Consider the following 21,004-nt stretch of genomic DNA (forward strand, 5'->3'; position numbering starts at 1 on the left):
CTTCCGCCCCACTTGGCCGTACGGGCCTGTGATTGGTTAGAAGGCACAAAAGCGGGAACTAGCACTAGTATCAATACGGATACCTAGAAGGGTCGCGATGTATCTATTTCTTCCTTAGTACTCTGTACACAACACTCTTTCACCCACACTAGACCCTATTATGACCGCCACGTAGCCACCTTTAACCTTCACACTATATGATGATAAAAGTCCTAGGGACGTATCTAGCCCTAATACGGAGTACGTATGTGCGATACTCCGTAGTGTAGCTTAACTCTAGTAGAGCGGGGTGCGACTATTAATCAATTCTTAGAAGATTACACCACCACCACTACGGAGTGCACCGTGGTTCTATGCGGGTATGTAGCACTTGCCAAGCTCCCTTATCGAGGGGATTTCCCCAGCAAGGTCGAAGACCTAATACAGGTACATGCGAGCACATTTCGGGGAACGGAATGTATGTCTCCTCATCCCCCAAACACGCGTGTTTCTCAGACAGTTGATCCTGGATACGGGTACCTGCACACAGTCAGCATTATTAGACCGTAGGCGGACATGCCTACCTGTACTCGTATAGATACTCCCCCGCCCCTTCCTTTTAAAGAAAGAATACAGTTCATCAATGGTTGCCATTTCTGTTCCTGTCCCCCGCTACAGCCTCAAATTGACCAAAGTCATCAATCATGAGCTGCCTCAGCGATGCCTCTATCGGGCCAGCGGTTCGTGGCTGTCGCAATGATTTTGATTTCACATTGACCTTTGAGGATGCATTCTTTACTCTTTCACCATCCTTGGTGTTCATCGGTCTCTGCTTCCATCGTCTTATCAAACTCTGGCGCTGCCACAGGATTGTTGGCGGCGTTCGATTCTTAGCGGTCAAACTGGTATTGCTCTGTAGCCCGTCTTATGTTTCACCTGCATCGAGCATGCGTCAATAGAGCCACCCGTTCATCTCTAACATTGACAAATAGTTGCTTGCCACAATCTACGCGGTACTTAGTCTTGCTCTCGTTGTCATCATATCCATACAGACATCGCACGCGCTTGTCCAAGGCCGCCTCTCTCTTGTTGCAGCGTCTCTCGGCTTCATTGCCGCCTTGACTCTGGTGTTGCTGTCGTACCAGGAACATGCGCGGTCACCCAGACCATCCATCCTCATCGTGACCTACCTCGCCATTACCTGCCTTTTCGACGTGGCCAAGACACGAACCTTGTGGCTGCTGTTCGACGGGCCATCACCTCTAGCAGCCATCTCAACAGTAATGGTGGCCCTGAAAGTGGTCATGATACTTGTCAAATCGCAGAATAAGACGAAATGGCTTACTTGGAGCGACTCGAAAGAGCATAGTCCCGAGGAGACGAGTGGAATTTTTGGCCTCGTTGTCTTTTACTGGCTCTACAGACTGTTCATGAATGGCCATCGAACCATTTTGTGTAGCGAAACACTCTTCCCGCTGGACCAGGCTGTCTCGGCATCCGTGCTCGCACCTAAGCTCGCCAAAAAACTTCGGACATCGTCGTGGAGGGGGCGCAAATGGGGATTGGCCAAAGTGCTGTTTTCCACGCTGGCCCCGCAGCTGTTGCCACCTATTATTCCTCGATTGGCTTTGCTCGCTGCCAGCATGTGTCAGTCGTTTCTTATCGAGGCTCTCCTTGACTTCCTGCAAGAAGACTCAGAAAAGAGCCACGGATACGGGCTCATCGGTGCTACGATTTTGACGTACGGTCTCCTTGCTTTGTCAACGGCTTTGTATGGATACTTCCAGGAGCGCTTCGTCATCATGACGCGCGGATGCCTGATCACCGCCATATATGATCAGACAGTCCAGCTCGAGCTCGCCTCGTCAGCCGAATCTGGAGTTCTCACTCTAATGAGCACCGATATCAGCCGTATAATGACGGGTTTTCTAGACATCCACGAGTATTGGGCCAGTTCCATCCAGGTTGGCCTGTCGTGTTGGCTGCTACAGAAGAAGCTGGGGACAGCCTTTGTCGCACCCCTCGTCGTGGTCGTGCTGAGTTTCCTGGCCATGTTCTTCTTAGGCAAGGTCGTCGGTCGTTGCCAGAGGGCTTGGATGGAAGCCGTTGGCATCCGCGTGGGCACCATGGCCACTGCAATCTCCCAGATGAAGCTGATCAAAATGTCGGGAATGGATGCCCCCATCAAGAAGAGAATCCAGCAGCTGCGCATTGCAGAGATCCGAGTCGGTGAGCGTTGGCGCATGCTGGCCGTCACGGGAGCCGCTATCTCGCAGGTCCCGTTGCTGATATCCCCTGTCTTGGCATTCGCCACTGCCATGAAGACGTTGAACACTACGTCTATCTTCGTTTCAATATCTTACCTTACTCTCCTTGCGGCCCCACTGTTGGTGCTCTTCCAGAAGGTGCCCCAGCTTCTCAGCGCATTCACATCCCTTCAGCGCATCCAGGAATTCTTGGAGCGCGACACCAGAAAGGACTATCGCATCTCGCATAGCCACAGCATGTTTGCAGACATGGGAATGGAGGCGCACAACGGTTTTGATATGAACTTATTGGAAGGAAGTGGAACCAGAGATTCCTGCATCAGTATTTGTGACGGGGAATTTGGATGGTCTCAAGACACCCCGGTTCTCAAAGACGTCAACATTTCCATCCCGGCCTCTTGCCTTACCGCTGTCCTTGGACCTGTTGGAAGTGGGAAAACGACTTTTTGCAGATACATCCTCGGCGAGTTACCTTTTGCCCGTGGCTTTGTCCATCTTTCGACTCGTAGAAATATCGGCTATTGCGACCAGCAACCATTCTTGACAAATGCCCCGGTCCGAGACAACATAGTGGCGTATGGCGTCTTTGATCAAGACCGATACGATGGCGTCGTTATTGCGACCATGCTTGACCGGGACATCGCTTCCTTTCCCCAAGGCGATCTTACGGTTATTGGAAGTGGCGGCATTGCTCTAAGCGGCGGACAGCGGCAGCGCGTGTCCATGGCAAGGGCACTCTACATGGCGGACACGGATTTGCTCGTATTTGACGACGTTCTAAGTGGTCTGGATGCCCTAACAGAGAGTCGCGTATTGCAACGCGTTTTTGGACCAGACGGCCTGCTGAGGAAACGTCGCGCGACGGCGATTCTATGCACACACAATCCAAGGCATATCGAATTCGTCGACCGTGTCATCAGACTTCATGAGGGCGGTCGTGTCACGGAGGAGGGCTTGCCGGCCTCGAAAAAGATGGCCACGATGCCTACGGCAGACTCGCAGTCCGACACTACCATCCCATCCGGAGCCGAGCTATTGGCGACAATTCCCACGCAAACGGAGACAGAGAGTCAAGACGTGGCTCGCAAGAGGCGCGATCTCAAGGTCTACGGCTACTACTTTAGCACCGCTGGGAAAATCACCCTGGTTTCTTTCGTCTTTACATCGGCGTGCTATAGTTTCTTCTTGAACTTTCCGCGCATATGGCTCACCTTCTGGTCAGATGATGCGGCTAGGAAGGATGGCGGGCTTCGTCAGATGCACTCTCGAGGATACTACATTGGCATTTATGGACTGCTGCAGCTCATGTGCCTCATGTCATTCTCCGCTGCTGCAGCGCTTGTTCTGGGACCGATGATCCGACAGAGCGGGTCGATACTCCATCGGCGAGCGCTCGATACAGTAGTGAATGCGTCGCTGCAACTCTTTGTAAAGACGGATCTCGGCGTCATCACCAATCTGTTCTCCCAGGACATCACTCTGATTGACGGAGAACTCCCTTTGGCATTTCTCAATCTTGTTTTGGATATATTCAGCGTCATCTTCATGGGCGCAGTTATCATAGCGTCGACCCCATGGCTGGGTTTGACGTACCCTGCCATAGTAGGCATTCTCTACGCCATCCAGCACTTCTACCTCTTCACTTCGCGGCAGCTGCGCCTGCTGGATCTCGAGGCTAAGAGCCCGCTATACTCTCACTTTGTTGACACGCTGAAGGGTATCTCAACGATACGCGCCTCCGGCTGGACGGACAAGAGTATCGAGAAAAACCTTGCCCTTCTCGACCGATCTCAGAAACCGGCATACCTGCTTGCTATGGTGCAGAGGTGGCTCTACCTAATGCTCAACACGGTCGTGATGCTCATTGCGATAGTCTTGGCCTCCATGATGACGCAGCTCCGCCCAAGCTCCACCTTGTCGGGTGCCTCTCTCGTCACGCTCATGAGTCTCAGTCAGTCCCTGGGTGACATCGTGCGCTTCTACGCCTCTCTGGAGACTTCCATTGGAGCCGTTACTCGTCTGAGGAACTTCTCTATGCAGACACCATTGGAAAAGTCTGACGGTTTTCAGCCAGACCACAACTGGCCATCCAACGGCAGCATAGAAGTTTCAAAGGCGTGGGCATCCTATGGGTGAGAAATAAGCCCATTGTCAATAATCGGTTAATAAAATACTAATAATCGAAATATTTGTAGCAACAACTTTGATTTTGCTCTCCGTGGAGTTGACATGACTATCCGCAAGGGCGAGAGGGTTGCGCTTTGCGGTCGCACAGGAAGGCAAGCATAAGGCTTTCTTACCGAGCTGAGTCTTGATACCTGCTAACCTAAGACATGAACATACAGTGGAAAATCTTCCCTGATTCTCCTCCTTTTGGGGTTCATCGACCCTGTGGAGCACGAGGGGGTACAGGGCAGCGTTAGTATAGATGGCGTATCTCTGTCCTCCATCGATCGCCAGCGACTCCGCGAACAGCTAATCACTCTCCCGCAGGATACGGTGTTCCTACCAACGGGAAGCACCGTGATGGAGAACCTCGATCCCGGGGGTGTAGCAACTCCGGAGCAGTGCCGTGAGGCCCTGGAGGACCTTGATCTGTGGCAGCCCGTTCAGCTCCGAGGAGGCCTTGGTAGCCTGTTCGACGAGAGTCTCTTCAGCCATGGACAGAGGCAGCTCTTCAGTCTCGCCCGTGTGGTCCTCAAGAGGAGATTGATGGTAGCGGGAGGAGGCGGTGCGGTGCTCCTCCTGGATGAGTTCTCTAGCTCGGTCGATGCCGTTAGCGAGCAGCGGATGATGGTGGCTGTCGATAAACATTTCTCAGGCTGCACAGTCGTCATGGTGGCCCATAGGCTGAAGACGGTGACCGAGTTTAGCGACCGGGTCTTCGTCATAGACCGGGGACAGGTAGTCGAGTCTGGTGACCCGCGGGTATTGGGAAGGATGGAGGGAACGTGGTTTGCTTCGCTGCTCAAAGCCTCGGAATAAGCGTAATTGGTATGTGAATAAACAAATCATGTATTGGGTGTGCTGCATATACCAGGTGTCGAGGTCCCTTGAAGCCTCTTCTTACAGTTCCAGAGCATTTCTTTCCAAGTATGTCCACCATTCCATTCTATTCTCATTAGAAATAATGATGATCTAGGTTTCGTCCAAGTGCAAGAGTCGGTACGCCGTATAACATCGACTACAAATCTTATGCTAAAAGCTGCTAGTACTAGCCTAAGGCTTGGTTTAGTCGTTTCGATCCAAGTTGGGATTGCAAGCGCTGTTTTGGGTATACTTCGCTGTTTAGAAATGTCGACAATTTAAACTACAATAGAAGAAATACGTTTGTTAATAGTGTCATTTGGAAGAGCTGATTTATGTCCTTATTAATATTGGATTATCAAACAATTTGGAGGATAGCAGCAACTCTACAATGCAATTGAGTAGGCATCAGCACCTTACTTCTCGCTATAAGAGATAATAAGAGCAGATCAAATTCTTGGTTTGGTCCCAAGCAACATCTCGCCTCAAGTCTATCTTAATCCGCTAATTCATATAAGACTAGTATTTCCATTGGCTTGATGCTGGAGGCCTAACATGTCATGAATGCCCGTTGTATGGCGTCGTATAGCCGATAACAGGAACAAAAAATAGGCACATACGGATTAGAAGGTTCTGTATATCTCCCTCGCTGGTCCCACTGTTCGGCATATCACCGAAGACTTTGGAATGTGCTTTTGCTGCCGAAAAAGTTTCGTTATACGAGAAACGCGGGAGGTTCATTTTTTTATTGACAATCCGGCTGTTATTGTTCATCTCTTCAAGACAGCCGTGGTTCGCGCAAGTCCTCTATTCGCGCTACCGTCCCGTTTTGTGTAGCTTTAGCAGATGGACACGCACCATTCTTCCTTGCATCAAAACGTCACAAGAAATCTCGCGCATCTCTGTAGGCCATGTCGCCTATGACATGCCTCCCGTTCTTTCACGACTGTTATAGTGTGTAAGACCGGAAAGACACCCGTTTAATTGCCAAGCTGAACGATATGTACACTGCGTCATTGCGGATATACGGCGGCCAGGACAGAGTAGCCTCCCGAGCTGTGCTTTAGGCTATTCTTAGCAGCCCGTCGCCACCTCTTTGGGCTAATAGAGCGACCCAACAAGGCGAGCTAACCAAGTGGATACTGCCGCAAAAACCACTATTGACCGGCCTAGGAAGACGGTTCCCGGCATCAGCTTCGTCTGTAATGAGACATTCTAGGTTCTCTCGGTGTCGCCCGCGTTTACAAATCAGCAGATAAGTCTCCCTCTGCAGCTGACAGTGGAATTAGCGGGCCCCATGTGCCAATCTACGTCTTGTGCCGTGATACCGAATTCGGTACGAAAATTGCATGGCCAATCATCTTGGACCCAATGTTTGGTCCCAAGCTCACGTCTCGAAGGGAGAGGCCAGTGTATATATAAAGGCCCAGGGAAGGAGGAATGAACAGCCAGATACTTTCAGAGACTCTCAGCACCGCAGCTTCACAGTACTGCAAATATGTCTCAAGTCCAGTATATCACCACGACTACCACGCACAAGGCCACCAGACTCTTAACTGGCGAGCCACACGTCTTTCGTCGCACTGCCGAGGAGAGCGGCGAAGATGTTGCATCCAAGCTCTACGCCCTTCATTCAAAGCTGCCCAGCAAGTTTGGTCAGTTCGGCGGCCAGTATGCACCAGAGTCTCTGATGGACGCCCTGACAGGGCTAGAGGCCGGCTTTCTTCAGGCCGTCATTGACGAAGGCTTCTGGAGGGAGTTCCGCTCGCAATACTCCTTCATGGGCCGCCCAGGACATTTGCAACTGGCAGGACGCCTGACAAGACACGTTGGTGGTGCCAACATCTGGTTAAAACGCGAAGATCTGAATCACACCGGCAGCCATACGATCAACAATGCCATGGGACAGGTGCTGTTGGCCAGACGTCTGGGGAAAACCAGGATAATCACGGATACCGGAGGTGGCCAGCATGGGATTGCCACAGCTTCCGTGTGTGCTAGGTTCGGCATGGACTGTACCGTGTACATGGGATCTGTTAGTCTGCCCCACTCTCCCAAGGAAAAAGAAAACAGTCGGGAAATTTAACACTCTTGAACCTGAACAGGACGACTACAATCGCCATCCCTCAGCCGTACGACAAATGACCCTGCTCGGCGCAAAAGTAGTTTCGGTTAATACCGGTTCAAAAACAGTGCGGGAGGCCGTAAACGAGGCCCTGCGTGCCTTTGTCTCAGATCTCGAGACAACACATTACATCATGGGCTCTGCCATTGGCCCTCATCCATTTCCAACAATAGCACGGACATTTCAGATGGTCATTGGCAACGAAACAAAAGAACAATTTTCGCGCCTACGAAACAAGCTGCCAGACGCTGTGGTCGCCAGCATTGGAGGCGGCTCGAATGCGGTGGGGATGTTCTCCCCGTTTGAGCAAAACACACGTGTGCGGCTACTGGGCGTCGAGGCCGCTGGCGACGGCATGGCAACGCCACGCCATGGGGCCACACTTGCAGCAGGGTCTGTGGGCGTGTACCACGGTGCACGGACATATGTGCTGCAGGACAGAAACGGCCAGATCCAGGATGCTCACTCGGCCTCATCTGGCCTTCGGTATCCTGGTGTCAATCCTGAGCTGGCAAATTGGAAAGAGAGCGGCCGTATGGATCTGGTCACAGCCACAGACAACCAGGCACTCGAAACATTCCGCCTGTTGAGCAGACTGGAGGGAATCATTCCAGCCATGGAGTCAGCCCATGCGGTTTACGGTGCTATGTGGCTAGCCAAAAAGCTGAAGCCAGGCAGGGATGTTGTCGTATGCCTGAGTGGACGTGGAGACGACAGATGCGAGCCATAATCCGGACGGAAGGCTAGCAGAAGGGTGGGGAAAAGAGGGATAATGGGCTATACAAGAGTGTCAGTAATCGGGAGGACGGTGGTGTTGCGGGCTCGTCTGGTACGAGGTTCTGGAGTATCTGGCGTAAAGGTTCGGTGCTGTTGGCAGTTTGCATTACCATTTTGGTCTACTGCCTCGTACATATACCTAACAAATTGAACACAAGCCTAGTATTTATTGGCCAATATCGGATCCTCGTGTATGGAACCCTCTTTCGTGGCTCATTCTGGTACGTAAAATACGTCCAAAATATATGCAGCCAATGCCCAAGCAAGCACTCGAAACTCTTGCACATGCCTCCTCATGGAATGACTCAAAAATCAGGGGCACAGTAACTGTTGGTTGTTCGGGTGTCTTAGGTAGCCATCCGTATTCTGTAAGTGACTCTTGTAGTAGAGGAGGTTGCAACTGGCTTGGCTTCTAGCACAGCCTGACACGTACAGTACGAGTACATTCCCCCCACTCGGTATCCATACCAGATAATCGTACGTAGTACTTAGCGAGAATGATGTCTCGGCTTTCTGGCGACTGGTGATCATGACCCAGATGGGCGGGACGAATATTTCTTTTAGTTGGCCACCGATCCACACTGTCTGGAGGACTGGCCTCGTAATCCTCTATGTCCCTGTGGGCCTAGACTTCTAATTGCCAAAGGCCCAGGCACTACTCCGTACTCCGTACATCGTTCGGAGTAATGAAACATTGTGTTAGTATAATGAACCATTCCAACAATTGAACACAGGGCTTGTTCGGAATATTTCGTCTTCGACTAGCCCCAACTAAGACAGGCCAGGACGGCCATCCTTTCGAGCCAAAAACCACAGGAGCTGAACTAATTATGGAGCCGGTCCGCTTTTCCCTCATCACAGACAGCCCAGCTGCCAGTTCATTCCAGTGGGAGAGCGCGCCACGATGGTGGACCAAGCCGAAAGAGAAACATTTGAAGCGCGGAGCAGCAAAAAGATCGCCCGGCAGACCAAGTATTTCACGACGCGAGAGGTTGCCCTGCCCATGTTGGTTCTCCGGCGAATATCAGACCCAGGTCCTTCTGTCGACCCACAGCGCTTCAGTAGGCATCAGCACCTTGACCTGTCGAGCTGGCTGCAAAACCCACAAAAAGCCCCACAAAAAGCACGATCAGAGTTCAAACCGGGCCCCTCGGCTCGGCTTACCACCGTCATTGTTCTCAGGCACCAATGTTTTTATTTTCTCATATTGTATCTTTCCTGGCAGCTTGCTTGATTTTCCCTTTTCGTCTGACAGGCTGCGCAATGACATATGTCCGAGGTGAAATATTGATGCTGTCGTCATCTCAGATTAGGGAAGAGCCTCGCATGCGTAGCCTATCCACAAATTGCCGAAGTCAAGTTACTATTGGCATTCGCAACAGCTTACGACGTAGCCTCGTGTTCTCGGTCAGATATTATAACGGCCGCTCCGCTTCGGAGTGACACGGCAGGCTTCCACTGACCATCGCTAAACTGTGTACAGAGTATTTCAGAAGCTAATCGGGTAGGAATTATAGCTGCAAACTGCCGATCTATACCGAGTCTAGTCTGTAGCCGCTAACGCGTGCGCGAACGTAGGACACATCCTATCGCACGGAGGGTCTACTTACAAAGGAGGCAGCCCGGTAGGAAGTATCGATTTATGCCTCTTCGAGAACAAAGCTGACGTGTTTTATTTTCGAAGTTGGCAGCGAGCCGCACGCTAAACAGGCCTGTGGGCCTTGGACAGAGAAAGACCTCTGAACTACCGAATTGTTCAGGGAGCCTTCAAGGCAGAAGTTTGCGTGAAATTGTAAGAAATTTTCCTTGCCTCGTACCATAAAAAATGTAAACATATTGGACGCGACCGTGTGTGAATGACATACAAAATATCCTAAAAAGCAGATGATCTTGAGTCATGATTGGAAATACCCAAGATCACTTTTGTCCGGCGAATAACGTGCGCAAACAATCAAGTAACGGCCACGACAGCTTCCTCAAACAGCTTTGGAAGCTTCCACTTCTCATCCCCTCTTCCTCCACAAGAACCGTTTGAAAACCCCAAGACATTTGAGAGATGGGGCGGCTGAGGATAGCTCAGGCAGAATGGGCTGAAAATCAGCTATCAGCTTTCATTGGGCGTCGAACAATCGCCAAAGCTGTAAATTACGAACAGGCTCATTGTTTTCGTGCCGAACAGATGCAAGCCCGCTCATGCCGCGTTGAGTGTTTGCAGGTGCCATCCCACTCAACATTCCGACTACATAGTACTCCGTAAGGATTCTAAAGAAGGGAACTACTCCAGCCAGGGCTTGGTGCTGCATACGTAGATGGTTGCTTTGGACAGTTTTTAGCAGATACGGAGTACTCTACATAAAATCCAGTCAGCGGGACTACGGAGTACTAAACCAGCCCTTAGCGGAAGCTAGCAAGGGCCCGCTCCCCGGATCCTTAGTGGGTCGCATAGTAGATGTTGCGGGTCTTGTCATCTTGCTATCATGAATTTCTTGCCAGCATTGTTTCCGATTTGCCGCACTCTTTCACTGTTATGATTTAGCCGTTCATACAGAGGTCGCTACCAAAAGTCCTTTCTGACCGCCTTAGACCCACAAATCTAAATAATGCCGGCAGAATTATTTGTTTACTTTTCCGTGCCGCTGCTGCCGTCGCGCCTTTTGTTTTTTCTTTACATCTAATTCATTATGCCTTCATACGATATTGCTACCCGGGCGCAGGCCCTTAGCTTAAAGCTATTCGGTGCTACGAATAATCAAATCGAAGCCTCTACTGGTATTTCTGCACGGCAGGTACATCTACTTCTTGATAAAGCTATTAGCCGTGGCTTTAATATTAATGCACGCCCGCCGGTTATACTCGATATCCATGTTGCAGACGGTAACCGAACCGGCCGCCCTCGAAAGCAAGAACTAGTTAAAGAAGAGGTTCTTACAAAGGTTCGCACCGACCGCTAGGGACGAGAAAAAACAACTGCTTATTTAGCACATGAAATTGGTAGCGTTTTAGCAATGACAGTTTGGCGCACTCTTTGAAACGCTAGGATAAAGAAGACAAAACTAACACGAAAGCCTAGATTAAGAGAGTTAATAAAACAAGAGCGGTTAGCTTAGTGCTTGCGCCATAAACACTAGACATTGGATGATTAGAAAAAAGTAATCTGGTCTGATAAAACGTCTGTTCTTCTTTGCTATCGACGAGGGAGCTACAAAGTTTAGAGAGCTCTAGACGAAAGGTTCTTACGATCTTATATCTAAGAAAGGTGGAAGGGATACTCTAAATTTATGTTCTAGGGATGCTTTGCATACGATAACAAAGGACCGTTCTATATTTGGCATCCTAAGACTGCAAAAGAGCGTGCAAAGTTAGAAAAAGAGTTAGCGTTATAGAATTAGCAAATAGAACCACAACTTCGTAAAGCATGGGAGCTTAAGACTAGTGTTCGTCGTGTTAGGCTACGAAATCTACTAGGACGAAAGCCGCAATGGAAGTTTACAAAGCAAACAGGCAAAGCTACTTGTAAGAGCGGTAATGGTATTAACTAGTACCGCTACCAAAAGCATATTATTATCCTAAAGCTAATACCTTTTGCCCGCAAGTGCGGTGCAGACTTCTTAGTTCAAGAAGACCGAGCTCCAGCCCATGCACATGCTTCGCAAGCAGTTGTATACAACCGTGCAGACGTTCAAAGGCTGATTTGGTGCCCGAATTCACCAGATTTGAATATGATCGAGCCATGCTGGATGCACTTAAAAAGGCAGACTACTAAGTTTGGCGCGCCTTTATCAAAGGCACAAGCAGAGGCAGACTGGCAGCGTGCGTGGGCAGACTTAAAACAAGACCGTATTCGGGAGTCGATTGAGAGGATACCGTGGCATATTCAGCAGGTAATCGCTTTAGGTGGTAGTAATGAATATAGGGAGGGACGAAAGGATGCACCAAAAAGGAGACGGAATGTAATTTGAAAATAGATTTCCTAATTAGGCTTAGTGCTAACAGTGGGCCCAAAGGCGGTCAGAAAGGACTTTTGGTAGCGACCTCTGTACTGCAGGGATGATTTCCTACTGGAAAAAAAAAAAGGTTTAAAAGCTTGGGCAATTATATAGTGCTACTGCAGTGTTACAAAAAAACGCGTAAGTTTTTAGCAGTCAATGTTTCAATTGATGTTCCTTTTACATATACGACCTAGCAAAAGTAGAGAACACAAGTAACATCAAGCAAATCATGGGTTGTCAAAGCTTCGAACTAAAGAGCATGACAAGGCTAAAAAAGTAGTAAGCTTTAAACCCCAGTTTCGTTATCTAGTGGCTTTCGCCCGTATACAACTCGGCCGGCCATGTAGCAGTGAATGTTTGGGTTGTGTAACAATTTGCGTAAGTAGGCTTCGTAAACCACAACCTCTTCTTTGGTCCAGCCAAGATTGCTCGTTACGAACATAAGGAAGCCACTAATGTCATTGAGAAGGGAGGTCATACATAGAAGACCGATTTCCCGTTGTTTAGGATCCTTGGGCCAAGGACCGAATGGATACTATAATGTCCAACGTGTCAGTAAGATATAAGGTAAGTATAGAATAACGAGATTAGGACGATACCTTAAATTCCTTCACGTGTAGATCAACAAAGCCAGCGGCTTTCAAACACTTCGCTTGTATGTCGTCTTCATATATGCGGAACGACCGGCCACTCTGCTCGCCACCCTTCCAAAAAATAGGGCCCCACTGGGCCATAGCTGAGTTTGGGGGAATAGAATCATCATCAGAGACAAAGTTTGCAGAGGCTTCAGAACTCTCAATCCATCCACCAGGCTTCAGAGACTTGTATGCCTCTTTAGCCACTCCAGTCCAGTCTTTGATAGTTCCTTCAAGGTAGCGCATATGCACATAGTCAAAGGTCCCGTCTGAATATGACCATGGGCTTGTGTAGTCTTCGATTTCACTGTATTATAGTTGTAAGCTGTGTAAAAGGTGATAACATGTGTTTTTCGTGTTGAGGGGTTGGAAAGAAGGTGCTTACAATTTTAGATTGGGCGGTACCCACGTCGACTGGATAGGCGATATGTCGGTGCCAATTACGGTGCAATCAGGATGTGCGTCGGCAAAGTCGCTATGGCAGTGTCAATATGTAGAAATAGCATTTTGCTTTCGTTAAACACATACATCGCCCAAAAGCCTAGACGGACAATTGTCAGCCCGAGTATCTTCAAATGCCTTAAAAAGTCTAAAACGCACCAGTTCCCGTTCCTATATCCAGGACATTCTATGAAACATTAGTGAATTTAGATAAGTGATAAAACGTCTTAGTAGGTACCTTAGGATCCTTAAGTGGTGCTAAAAAGAGTTTGTCGTCAAGTGAAAGTGTGAACGCGTGATGGCTACAACATTGTAAGAACATGTGACGACTAAGCTTGACATGGCTCTTACAAAAGGTCAAGCGAAATGCTCTGCTGTTCGTCATTTGCAGCCCAGTATTGTGCATTGCCGCGCTCACTATGGTAAGTGCGCCCGTGAAGAGTCCGGTATTGAATAATAGAGGATGCCAAAGACTCGGTAGACGACTGAATATTCGAGTTGTAAGCAGAGTCGGCATCATCGTCATCATCACTAAGACCGGGATCCTTGTAAGTTAGGTTTTTTGTATTTTTGGAGGTTTTATTTGGGTTGTGCGTATAAATTGAGTTAAAGAGAGGGCCATACCAGTCCTAGTGTATTGACCACCGCTTCGGACGCTCCTGTTGGCGACTCTGTCGCCAAGGTGGGAGGCGTGATCCCGGACATGGTAAAATAATCGTGGCAAGGCGCAATTAAACTATACTGGAAAAAAGGAAGAGAGGAACCCCGGCCTTCTACGGAGTATATAATGCGTCTCCCCACGGAAGGTGACAGGTTAAATATTAATGACGATAAGCCTACCAGTTCCATATTGATTAGGCGGCTGACGGATGCACGGAATAGGTAGCTGCCCATTCCGGTGCCCAAGTCCGTCGGATATTTGTGATCGTACGATGTAGTACTCCGTATAGGTAGTCCCATAGCGGCTTCGAGCACGCACCATCTAGCAGTGGGTACCCCCGACGTGCTTGTGCCAGGGGCGGATGGGTTTACTGCGGAGTAAGTGTATGTTTATGGGTCCTACGGAGTACTCCGTAGGCTAATATTCTGTACTCCGTACAAAGGGGGACTATCGTATCATTCGATGCTACTGGCTTCAAGCCACCCACGAAGCTTGTCGTTGGGATCACACACGGCGATCTAAACTCGAGATGCGCAAATGAACAGAGATTTAGACAGCGGGTATTGTTTTATAATTCGTTTATCTTAAACGTATACGGCCAGCTGTTCACGGGTAGTGGCTAGACCAGTTGCTTCTAGAGAAAGCTGCATTGTCTTGTCGGCCGAGTGGCCCACATAAGCTAGGCTACATACATACGACCTAGGTCCCGGGCTTCCACTTTAGTCTTAGATAGCGTTGTATTCTAAATACAACGATCCTCGCCCGCCCTCAGAGAGTCTTGCCGTAGCGTCTGCATAGGTCAGAGACTTTAGCGAGATAGCAGAGGCCCTCATACTGCATTTGCAAGTCAGCACTATCGTACCAACCGAGTGCACTGTCTTTTTTTTTCTTACTTCTCATTTCATTTTTTATCTATGGCTATATGGAACAGAACGGGTCTAAAGTCCGCAAAAGCCTCGTTCAAGGCAGGTGGCGGGGGACGGTACATAGTAAAGCCAGTACGCTAGCCAGCTGCACGCTGTTGGCCGTTGGCTGTGGGCAACAGCGTCACAGATATGGAGTACTATGTATAACGGGACGCTCTAGCGCCAACTACGGGTCCAATAGAGCAGCACAAAGTTGTAGACTCCAGACGAACAGGCGTACTCCGTACGGAGTACTGGTGCAGGAAAACCATATCGGGGCTCCAACAGCATACGGAGTATAACAGCGCAAATAGCCTTCTCAAAGTAATCCAAACCGATTCGCTTTTAATTCACCAAGCGACAAAGCCTAGGTCTGCAAACATTAGTAGGATAAATGTAGAACTACAGCGGTGTGCTGCCTGATACATACTTTAGACATATATGCACGTCTTTCATGCAACAGTATTCCATATAGCGATTTTATGTTGCAGAAGTGCGCAACCAACAGCCATTAATGACGAAAGAGCTTCGTATCTTGCACTCTTGCACAAAAGTACGTTTGTCCGAAACAGCGAACGAATAACCATCTAGCTATCTATCTTTCTAGCCGCTTCTTGGCAGCAGATGTGCAGCGTAGCCAACGAAATCATGGTCGGAAAAGGTGAAACAAGGGTCTAGAGCTGCAGAAAAACACCATTATGCATAAGCACATGACAAACGAAGGCCACCTGACCGCGCGATTGACACGTCACTAATTTCAAGCCCATCATGTGCATATTTACCATATAGCTAGACCAGGGTAGCATTTTGTATTGACTGTTTGTCGGAAGGCTAACTTTGCAAATATACCAATTGTTCGATACCGATACTTTGGCTTTATATTCAGCTTGAGCTTCATTTTTCATGTTTTGCATCTGCAACATCCCTCCACGGCAGCCAAAATGCTTCTCGACGGATCTCAGTCTGCTGCTTTGAATGGCCTCTGCTCGGGGGATCGTATTGATCTGATGGACACAATCGATAGTCTTCGGTCACAGGGGATCAACCACCTTGTATCGCTGCCACAGATCATTGTGTGTGGTGATCAGTCGTCTGGCAAGAGCTCGGTTCTGGAAGCAATCTCTGGTGTGCCTTTTCCTGTTAAGGGCAACTTGTGCACCCGCTTCCCCACAGAGCTTGTCTTGCGCAGAAGCCCTGACGTCGGCGCCACCATCTCCATCATCCCGGATCACTCTCGGAGCGCTTCGGAGAAGGCGGGCCTGGCCGGCTTCCACGAAGAGCTCAAGGACCTGGTCGGCTTTCCAGATCTGCTCGAAGACGCTAAATCTTCCATGGGAATCTCGACACATGGAAAGTCCTTCTCTAAAGACATCCTTCGAGTAGAGATATCGGGGCCTGATCGTCCTCACTTGACGATTGTAGACCTTCCCGGACTCATCCATTCGCAGACAAAGAACCAAAGCGCCTCTGATATAGAGCTGGTGCAGGATGTTGTCCAGTCGTACATGAAGCAGCCTCGGAGCATCATCCTCGCCGTCGTTTCAGCCAAAAACGACTTTGCCAATCAAATTGTTCTGAAACTGGCTCGTGCAGCCGACCCTCAAGGTGACCGTACCATGGGAGTCATCACAAAGCCTGACACCTTACACGCAGGATCGACAAGCGAAACTCTCTATGTGTCCTTGGCCCAAAATCAGGAGGTTGAGTTCCGGCTCGGATGGCACGTTTTGCGAAACATGGACTCGGACTCGGAAAAAGGAAAAGGCACACTAACTCAGCGTGACGCGTTGGAGAATGGGTTCTTCCGCGTTGGAGTCTGGGCGGAGCTTCCTAGCACCATTCTGGGGATCGAACAACTGCGCCGCCGTCTGAGTAAGGTTTTGCTGTCACACATCGGCTCAGAGCTACCCAGCCTGGTAAAGGAGATCGAAACCAAGCGCAGCGCCTCATACGAAAGTCTTGAAAAACTAGGCCAGCCCCGAATCACCCTGTCGGAGCAGCAGCTATATTTGCTGGGAGTCAGCGAATCGTTTCAAAAACTTGTTACAAGTGCCGTCAACGCAAATTGCAACGACCGCTTCTTCCAAAATGTGGACACGGACCACGGCTACCAGCAACGAATTCGCGCAGTCGTGCAGAATCTGAATACAACTTTCGCCAATGATCTCCTCGAGAAAGGCCGGCTTCATATCATCAACGATGGACTGGCCGAGACGCCTTCTTCCAAGGACGCTGCCCAGATCAGTCGAAGCGATTATGTAGATCGTATAGAGGCGAAGATGCGCAGGTCGAAGGGGCGAGAGCTGCCCGGCCTCTTTGATCCCATGATTGTTGCGGATCTCTTCCGTGAGGAGGCAGGCCCTTGGGAACAGCTCACGCGAGTTCATGTTCGCCGCGTTTGGAGGGCATGTAAAACGTTTCTCAAAACCGTTGTAGAACACGTTGCGGATACTGAGACATGCAATGCGCTCATGCAAAAGATTGTCGACCCTCAGATGGCTAATGTCATGGCTGTCCTCGAAGCCAAGACAGGCGAAATTCTGAAGTCGCATCAAACAATCCATCCTATCACTTACGACAACTGCTTTGCTGAAGCCGCTCGGATGATTCGAGAGGACAGGAAAAAGGCTGAATGTGCCTCGGCAGTAAAGAAGTACTTCGGCGTCTCGACTCTTGATCCGAGAAACGTGCATGTTGATCTTTCAAAGCTTGTTGATGCGATTGTGGAAGGTATTACCGAGCTGAATACGAACCGCCAGACGGCCTCGGAAGCTCTGGATTACATGGAGTCATACTACAAGGTGCGGAGGACTTGTTCCCAAACTGCAAGCTGAGCTGACGAGGGATCAAATTTAGGTTGCTTTGAACCGATTCATCGATGACGTTGCAGTTGAGGCCATCGAAGTCTGCCTGGTGTCATCCCTGGCTAATGTGCTGTCTCCAACTGGGGTGTACAAGATGAGCCCCGATCTTGTGGCTATGATTGCGGGCGAGTCAGAGGACATCCAGGCTCGAAGAGACCAACTTGTCCGGCAGCTTGATGTCCTGAGCAAAGGTGCTGAGATATGCAAGGGATATGTGGGTACGAATTTCAGTGGTAGGTTGGACAAGCACCTGAAGGATCAGCACGACAGCTGTTTGATGAAGAGTCCATCGCTAACGAGGACAATATCAAAGATGGCGGTTCATCCTCTTTCTCAGATTTCGAGTCCCATCCCGACGCCTCTGAATACGATACAGATCCAGGGCAAGTGCCAACACCGGAGCCTCTTTCCGAGGCCAAGCCGGCGTTTTTTTCCACTTGGGACCAGATTCGAAAAGAATCGAAAACATACAAAAGGGGCTGGTAATCTTGACCATTTGGCGTAGAATTTGGATGTTGATTGAAAGGAAACCTGCCAATCAAATGTCTTTAAACAGGAATTCGAAGAAAATTGCAAACTGTACGGAGTACATCTAACACAATCAAGGTGCAGATGTCAAATTATAGGTGCCCAGTGAGCGTGTTTGTATTGTTATAGTTAGGTATCTTACTTCCAAGGTATGCCGACGTGCGTCAAAACACGTACTAATTAGCCCTATGCGCCACATGACGAATTATGTGTGCCCCGTAAGCAGAGATGTATTGTTATGGTTAGGTACTTCTAGGATATGCAGACGTGCGTCAAAACACGTACTAAATAGCCCCCTGCGCCACACAGTACATGTATTCTTTCACCACACTGCATAATCGTGCACGCCCCTCCCATTCTGGTCTGGCTCATTCGACACCACACAGCACATGTATTCTTCCATCACACGGCATAATCGTGCATGCCCCTCCCATTTTGGTCTGGTCCATTCGACAGCACAGTCTGCATACAGTATATAGACAGTGCTGTGATGAAAATATCCACAACCTTTCTCCGTACACATCTTGGACGCCAGCAATTCCTAGACGTCGCCGCCCAGCATGCCGATCACATATGCTGCAGCACTCGCATATGAAGAGCCCCCCATCCGCGTGGTCCTCGTACAGACGTTCTTCCTGCTGCTGCTTAATGTCCTCAACTGGGCGCTTGATGCACTGCTCTACAGTGGCCTCGTTGGCCAGATCCTCATCGGTATGGCCTGGGGAACTCCGGGCGCCGGCATCCTCTCGCTCAACACAGAGCACGCCGTGGTGCAGATTGGCTACTTGGGATTGATCCTACTGGTCTACGAAGGTGGGCTCGTCTGGAAAGACTTAGCTGAAACCACCCCACTCCCCCAAGAAAATGCACAAGTTTGCCCTGCTGACTCCTATCTAGGCGGCCTATCGACAGCGTTCCCCTCTCTTCGTGCAAACATTGCCCTGTCGGCGAGCGTTGCGGCTACTGGTATCGCGGCCCCCATCGGGCTCTCGTTTGTGCTGCTGCGTCTCGTCACCAGCAATGGCACATCCTCTTCCTCGCTGGCGGCTTTTGCTGCAGGTGCGGCACTCTGTTCGACCAGCCTTGGCACCGCATTCACGGTCCTGCGCACGAGCGGTCTCGCAGCCACGCGGCTGGGCGTCGTGCTTGCCGGTGCGGCCATGCTGGATGACGTCGTCGGCCTCGTCATGGTGCAGGTAATTGCCAGTTTAGGTCCCCGTTCAGCGGGCGCAACCGACGTCTCAGCGGCCACTGTTGTCCGTCCTGTGCTGGTCTCGGTGGCCTTTGCTGTCGTTGCCGTACTTCTCTGCCGCTTCGTGGTGCAGCCAGCCACGGCAGCCCTTAACAGCTGGCGATCAGCACATGAGGACGCCCGCATCAGCTGGCTATTTCGACAGAGTGCAACGGCCCTCGTCTTGCACACAGCACTCCTCGTAGCCATGGTAGCCGGGGCCAGCTATGCCAGGACGTCGAATTTGTTTGCCGCATACGTTGCTGGCGCTATTATCAGTTGGTGGGACTCGGAAGTGCTGCACTGCAGCGACGATGCCGTGTCTGACGATCATGGATCGGTGCGTGATGGTGATGCTTCAGGCAACACCAGAGGCAATGCACCCTTGACTTCCGGCTGTGACATCTTCGACCACTACTACCGCCCTGCGGCCAAATGGGTGCTGCAGCCCTTCTTTTTTGCTTCCATTGGCTTCTCCATCCCTGTGACGAAGATGTTTGTGGGCGAGATCGTGTGGAAGGGCATCGTGTATGCCGTTCTGATGTGCATCGGCAAGCTCGTCTGTGGGCTGTGGCTCGTTCGATTCCCGGATGTCGGAATTTGGATACGCAGCATGGTGAAGAACCGGCAACTGAAAGCATCAGAGGCCAGACAAGACACAACCGAAGTGGAGCTGCACGAACGCAAGCCTCCAGCTTCATCGAGGGCCGACACAGGCACACTGCCGTCTCCCGAGGAGAAGTCCAAAGAGAGAAACACGCTGCTCAACCCCCCAAAGCCTCTGTCCCTTTATCCAGCAGCGATCTTAGGCGTGGCCATGGTGCCCCGGGGCGAGATCGGCTTTCTGATCGCGGCCGTTGCTCAGAGTCACGGCGTCTTTGGCCAGGAGATGGACTCGGGCACGTCGGACGTGTTTCTCCTTGTCACATGGGCCATTGTCCTCTGTACCCTTCTCGGGCCGCCTTGTGTGGGACTGCTCGTCCGTCGAGTGAGGAGGCTAGAGGGGCAGGCAGCAGGCCGAGACGTTCTGGGGGTCTGGGGGATTCGTTCAGATTCGCATTAGGAACGTGTCTTTAGCCATGGAGTAAGAGGTAAAGCACAGAACCCCACCATAACATCTGTACAGCGTACTTGTATGCCGGAACCGGACGCATATCACGTCATGTAAGCCGACTTTCAGCAGGCTACCGCACGTTGCACGAGTAGGAGGAATGTGTGGTTGTTTGGTGTCAGTGCCTGTCCCAGCTACCTCGCCTTTCATTTGCCATTACGGAGTACTCCATGTTGACTGGGCGCGATGGCTGCTGCTCTCTCTGCTACGCTCCACCTCTGTCTGCCAACGATGATGCCTGAGAACAGGTGGCACAGGTGTTGGTGTGTCACTGTCGCGTGGTCCTCAGAAGCTTCGTGGATCCAAAGCGACACTGGACGAGTTGGCGGGCCGCAAGCCGAGAGCTGCAACAAAGCTGCCCAATACTTGAGGGAGGTCCGGTAGTGGGTTCTGGCTTGTGGGACTTCTCTGTCTGGCTGTTGAGGCGGTCATGCTATTGTTGCGAGTGTTTCTCGTCGGTCTCC

The 21,004-nt window shown here is 50.4% G+C and overlaps 5 protein-coding genes across 5 annotated transcripts; 4 read left to right on the forward strand and 1 right to left on the reverse strand.

Moving 5' to 3' along the window:
* Nucleotides 1-683: 683 nt before the first annotated feature.
* On the forward strand, nt 684-5,231 carry CMQ_5209 (ABC multidrug transporter; the record flags this gene model as incomplete). The annotated part of the gene is made up of 4 exons (XM_014318954.1): nt 684-719; nt 972-4,378; nt 4,592-4,664; nt 4,740-5,231. 4 exons carry the CDS (start codon nt 684-686, stop codon nt 5,229-5,231), a joined length of 4,008 nt encoding a protein of 1,335 aa, XP_014174429.1.
* Nucleotides 5,232-6,771: 1,540 nt separating this feature from the next.
* Nucleotides 6,772-8,128, forward strand: CMQ_5163 (tryptophan synthase; the record flags this gene model as incomplete). The annotated part of the gene is made up of 2 exons (XM_014318908.1): nt 6,772-7,308; nt 7,379-8,128. 2 exons carry the CDS (start codon nt 6,772-6,774, stop codon nt 8,126-8,128), a joined length of 1,287 nt encoding a protein of 428 aa, XP_014174383.1.
* Nucleotides 8,129-12,751: 4,623 nt separating this feature from the next.
* On the reverse strand, nt 12,752-13,945 carry CMQ_5162 (methyltransferase type 12; the record flags this gene model as incomplete). Its single annotated transcript, XM_014318907.1, has 4 exons — nt 12,752-13,106; nt 13,185-13,274; nt 13,592-13,785; nt 13,865-13,945. 4 exons carry the CDS (start codon nt 13,943-13,945, stop codon nt 12,752-12,754), a joined length of 720 nt encoding a protein of 239 aa, XP_014174382.1.
* Nucleotides 13,946-15,747: 1,802 nt separating this feature from the next.
* On the forward strand, nt 15,748-18,156 carry CMQ_5374 (dynamin family protein; the record flags this gene model as incomplete). The annotated part of the gene is made up of 3 exons (XM_014319119.1): nt 15,748-17,607; nt 17,663-17,903; nt 17,984-18,156. The coding sequence occupies 3 exons, from the start codon at nt 15,748-15,750 to the stop codon at nt 18,154-18,156; spliced, it is 2,274 nt and encodes a 757-aa protein (XP_014174594.1).
* Nucleotides 18,157-18,758: 602 nt separating this feature from the next.
* CMQ_5268 (cation/H+ exchanger) lies at nt 18,759-20,492 on the forward strand (the record flags this gene model as incomplete). The annotated part of the gene is made up of 1 exon (XM_014319013.1): nt 18,759-20,492. One exon carries the CDS (start codon nt 18,759-18,761, stop codon nt 20,490-20,492), a length of 1,734 nt encoding a protein of 577 aa, XP_014174488.1.
* Nucleotides 20,493-21,004: the final 512 nt, after the last annotated feature.

This window comes from Grosmannia clavigera, assembly GCF_000143105.1.
Source record: "Grosmannia clavigera kw1407 unplaced genomic scaffold GCSC_132, whole genome shotgun sequence".
NCBI lineage: Eukaryota > Fungi > Ascomycota > Sordariomycetes > Ophiostomatales > Ophiostomataceae > Leptographium > Leptographium clavigerum.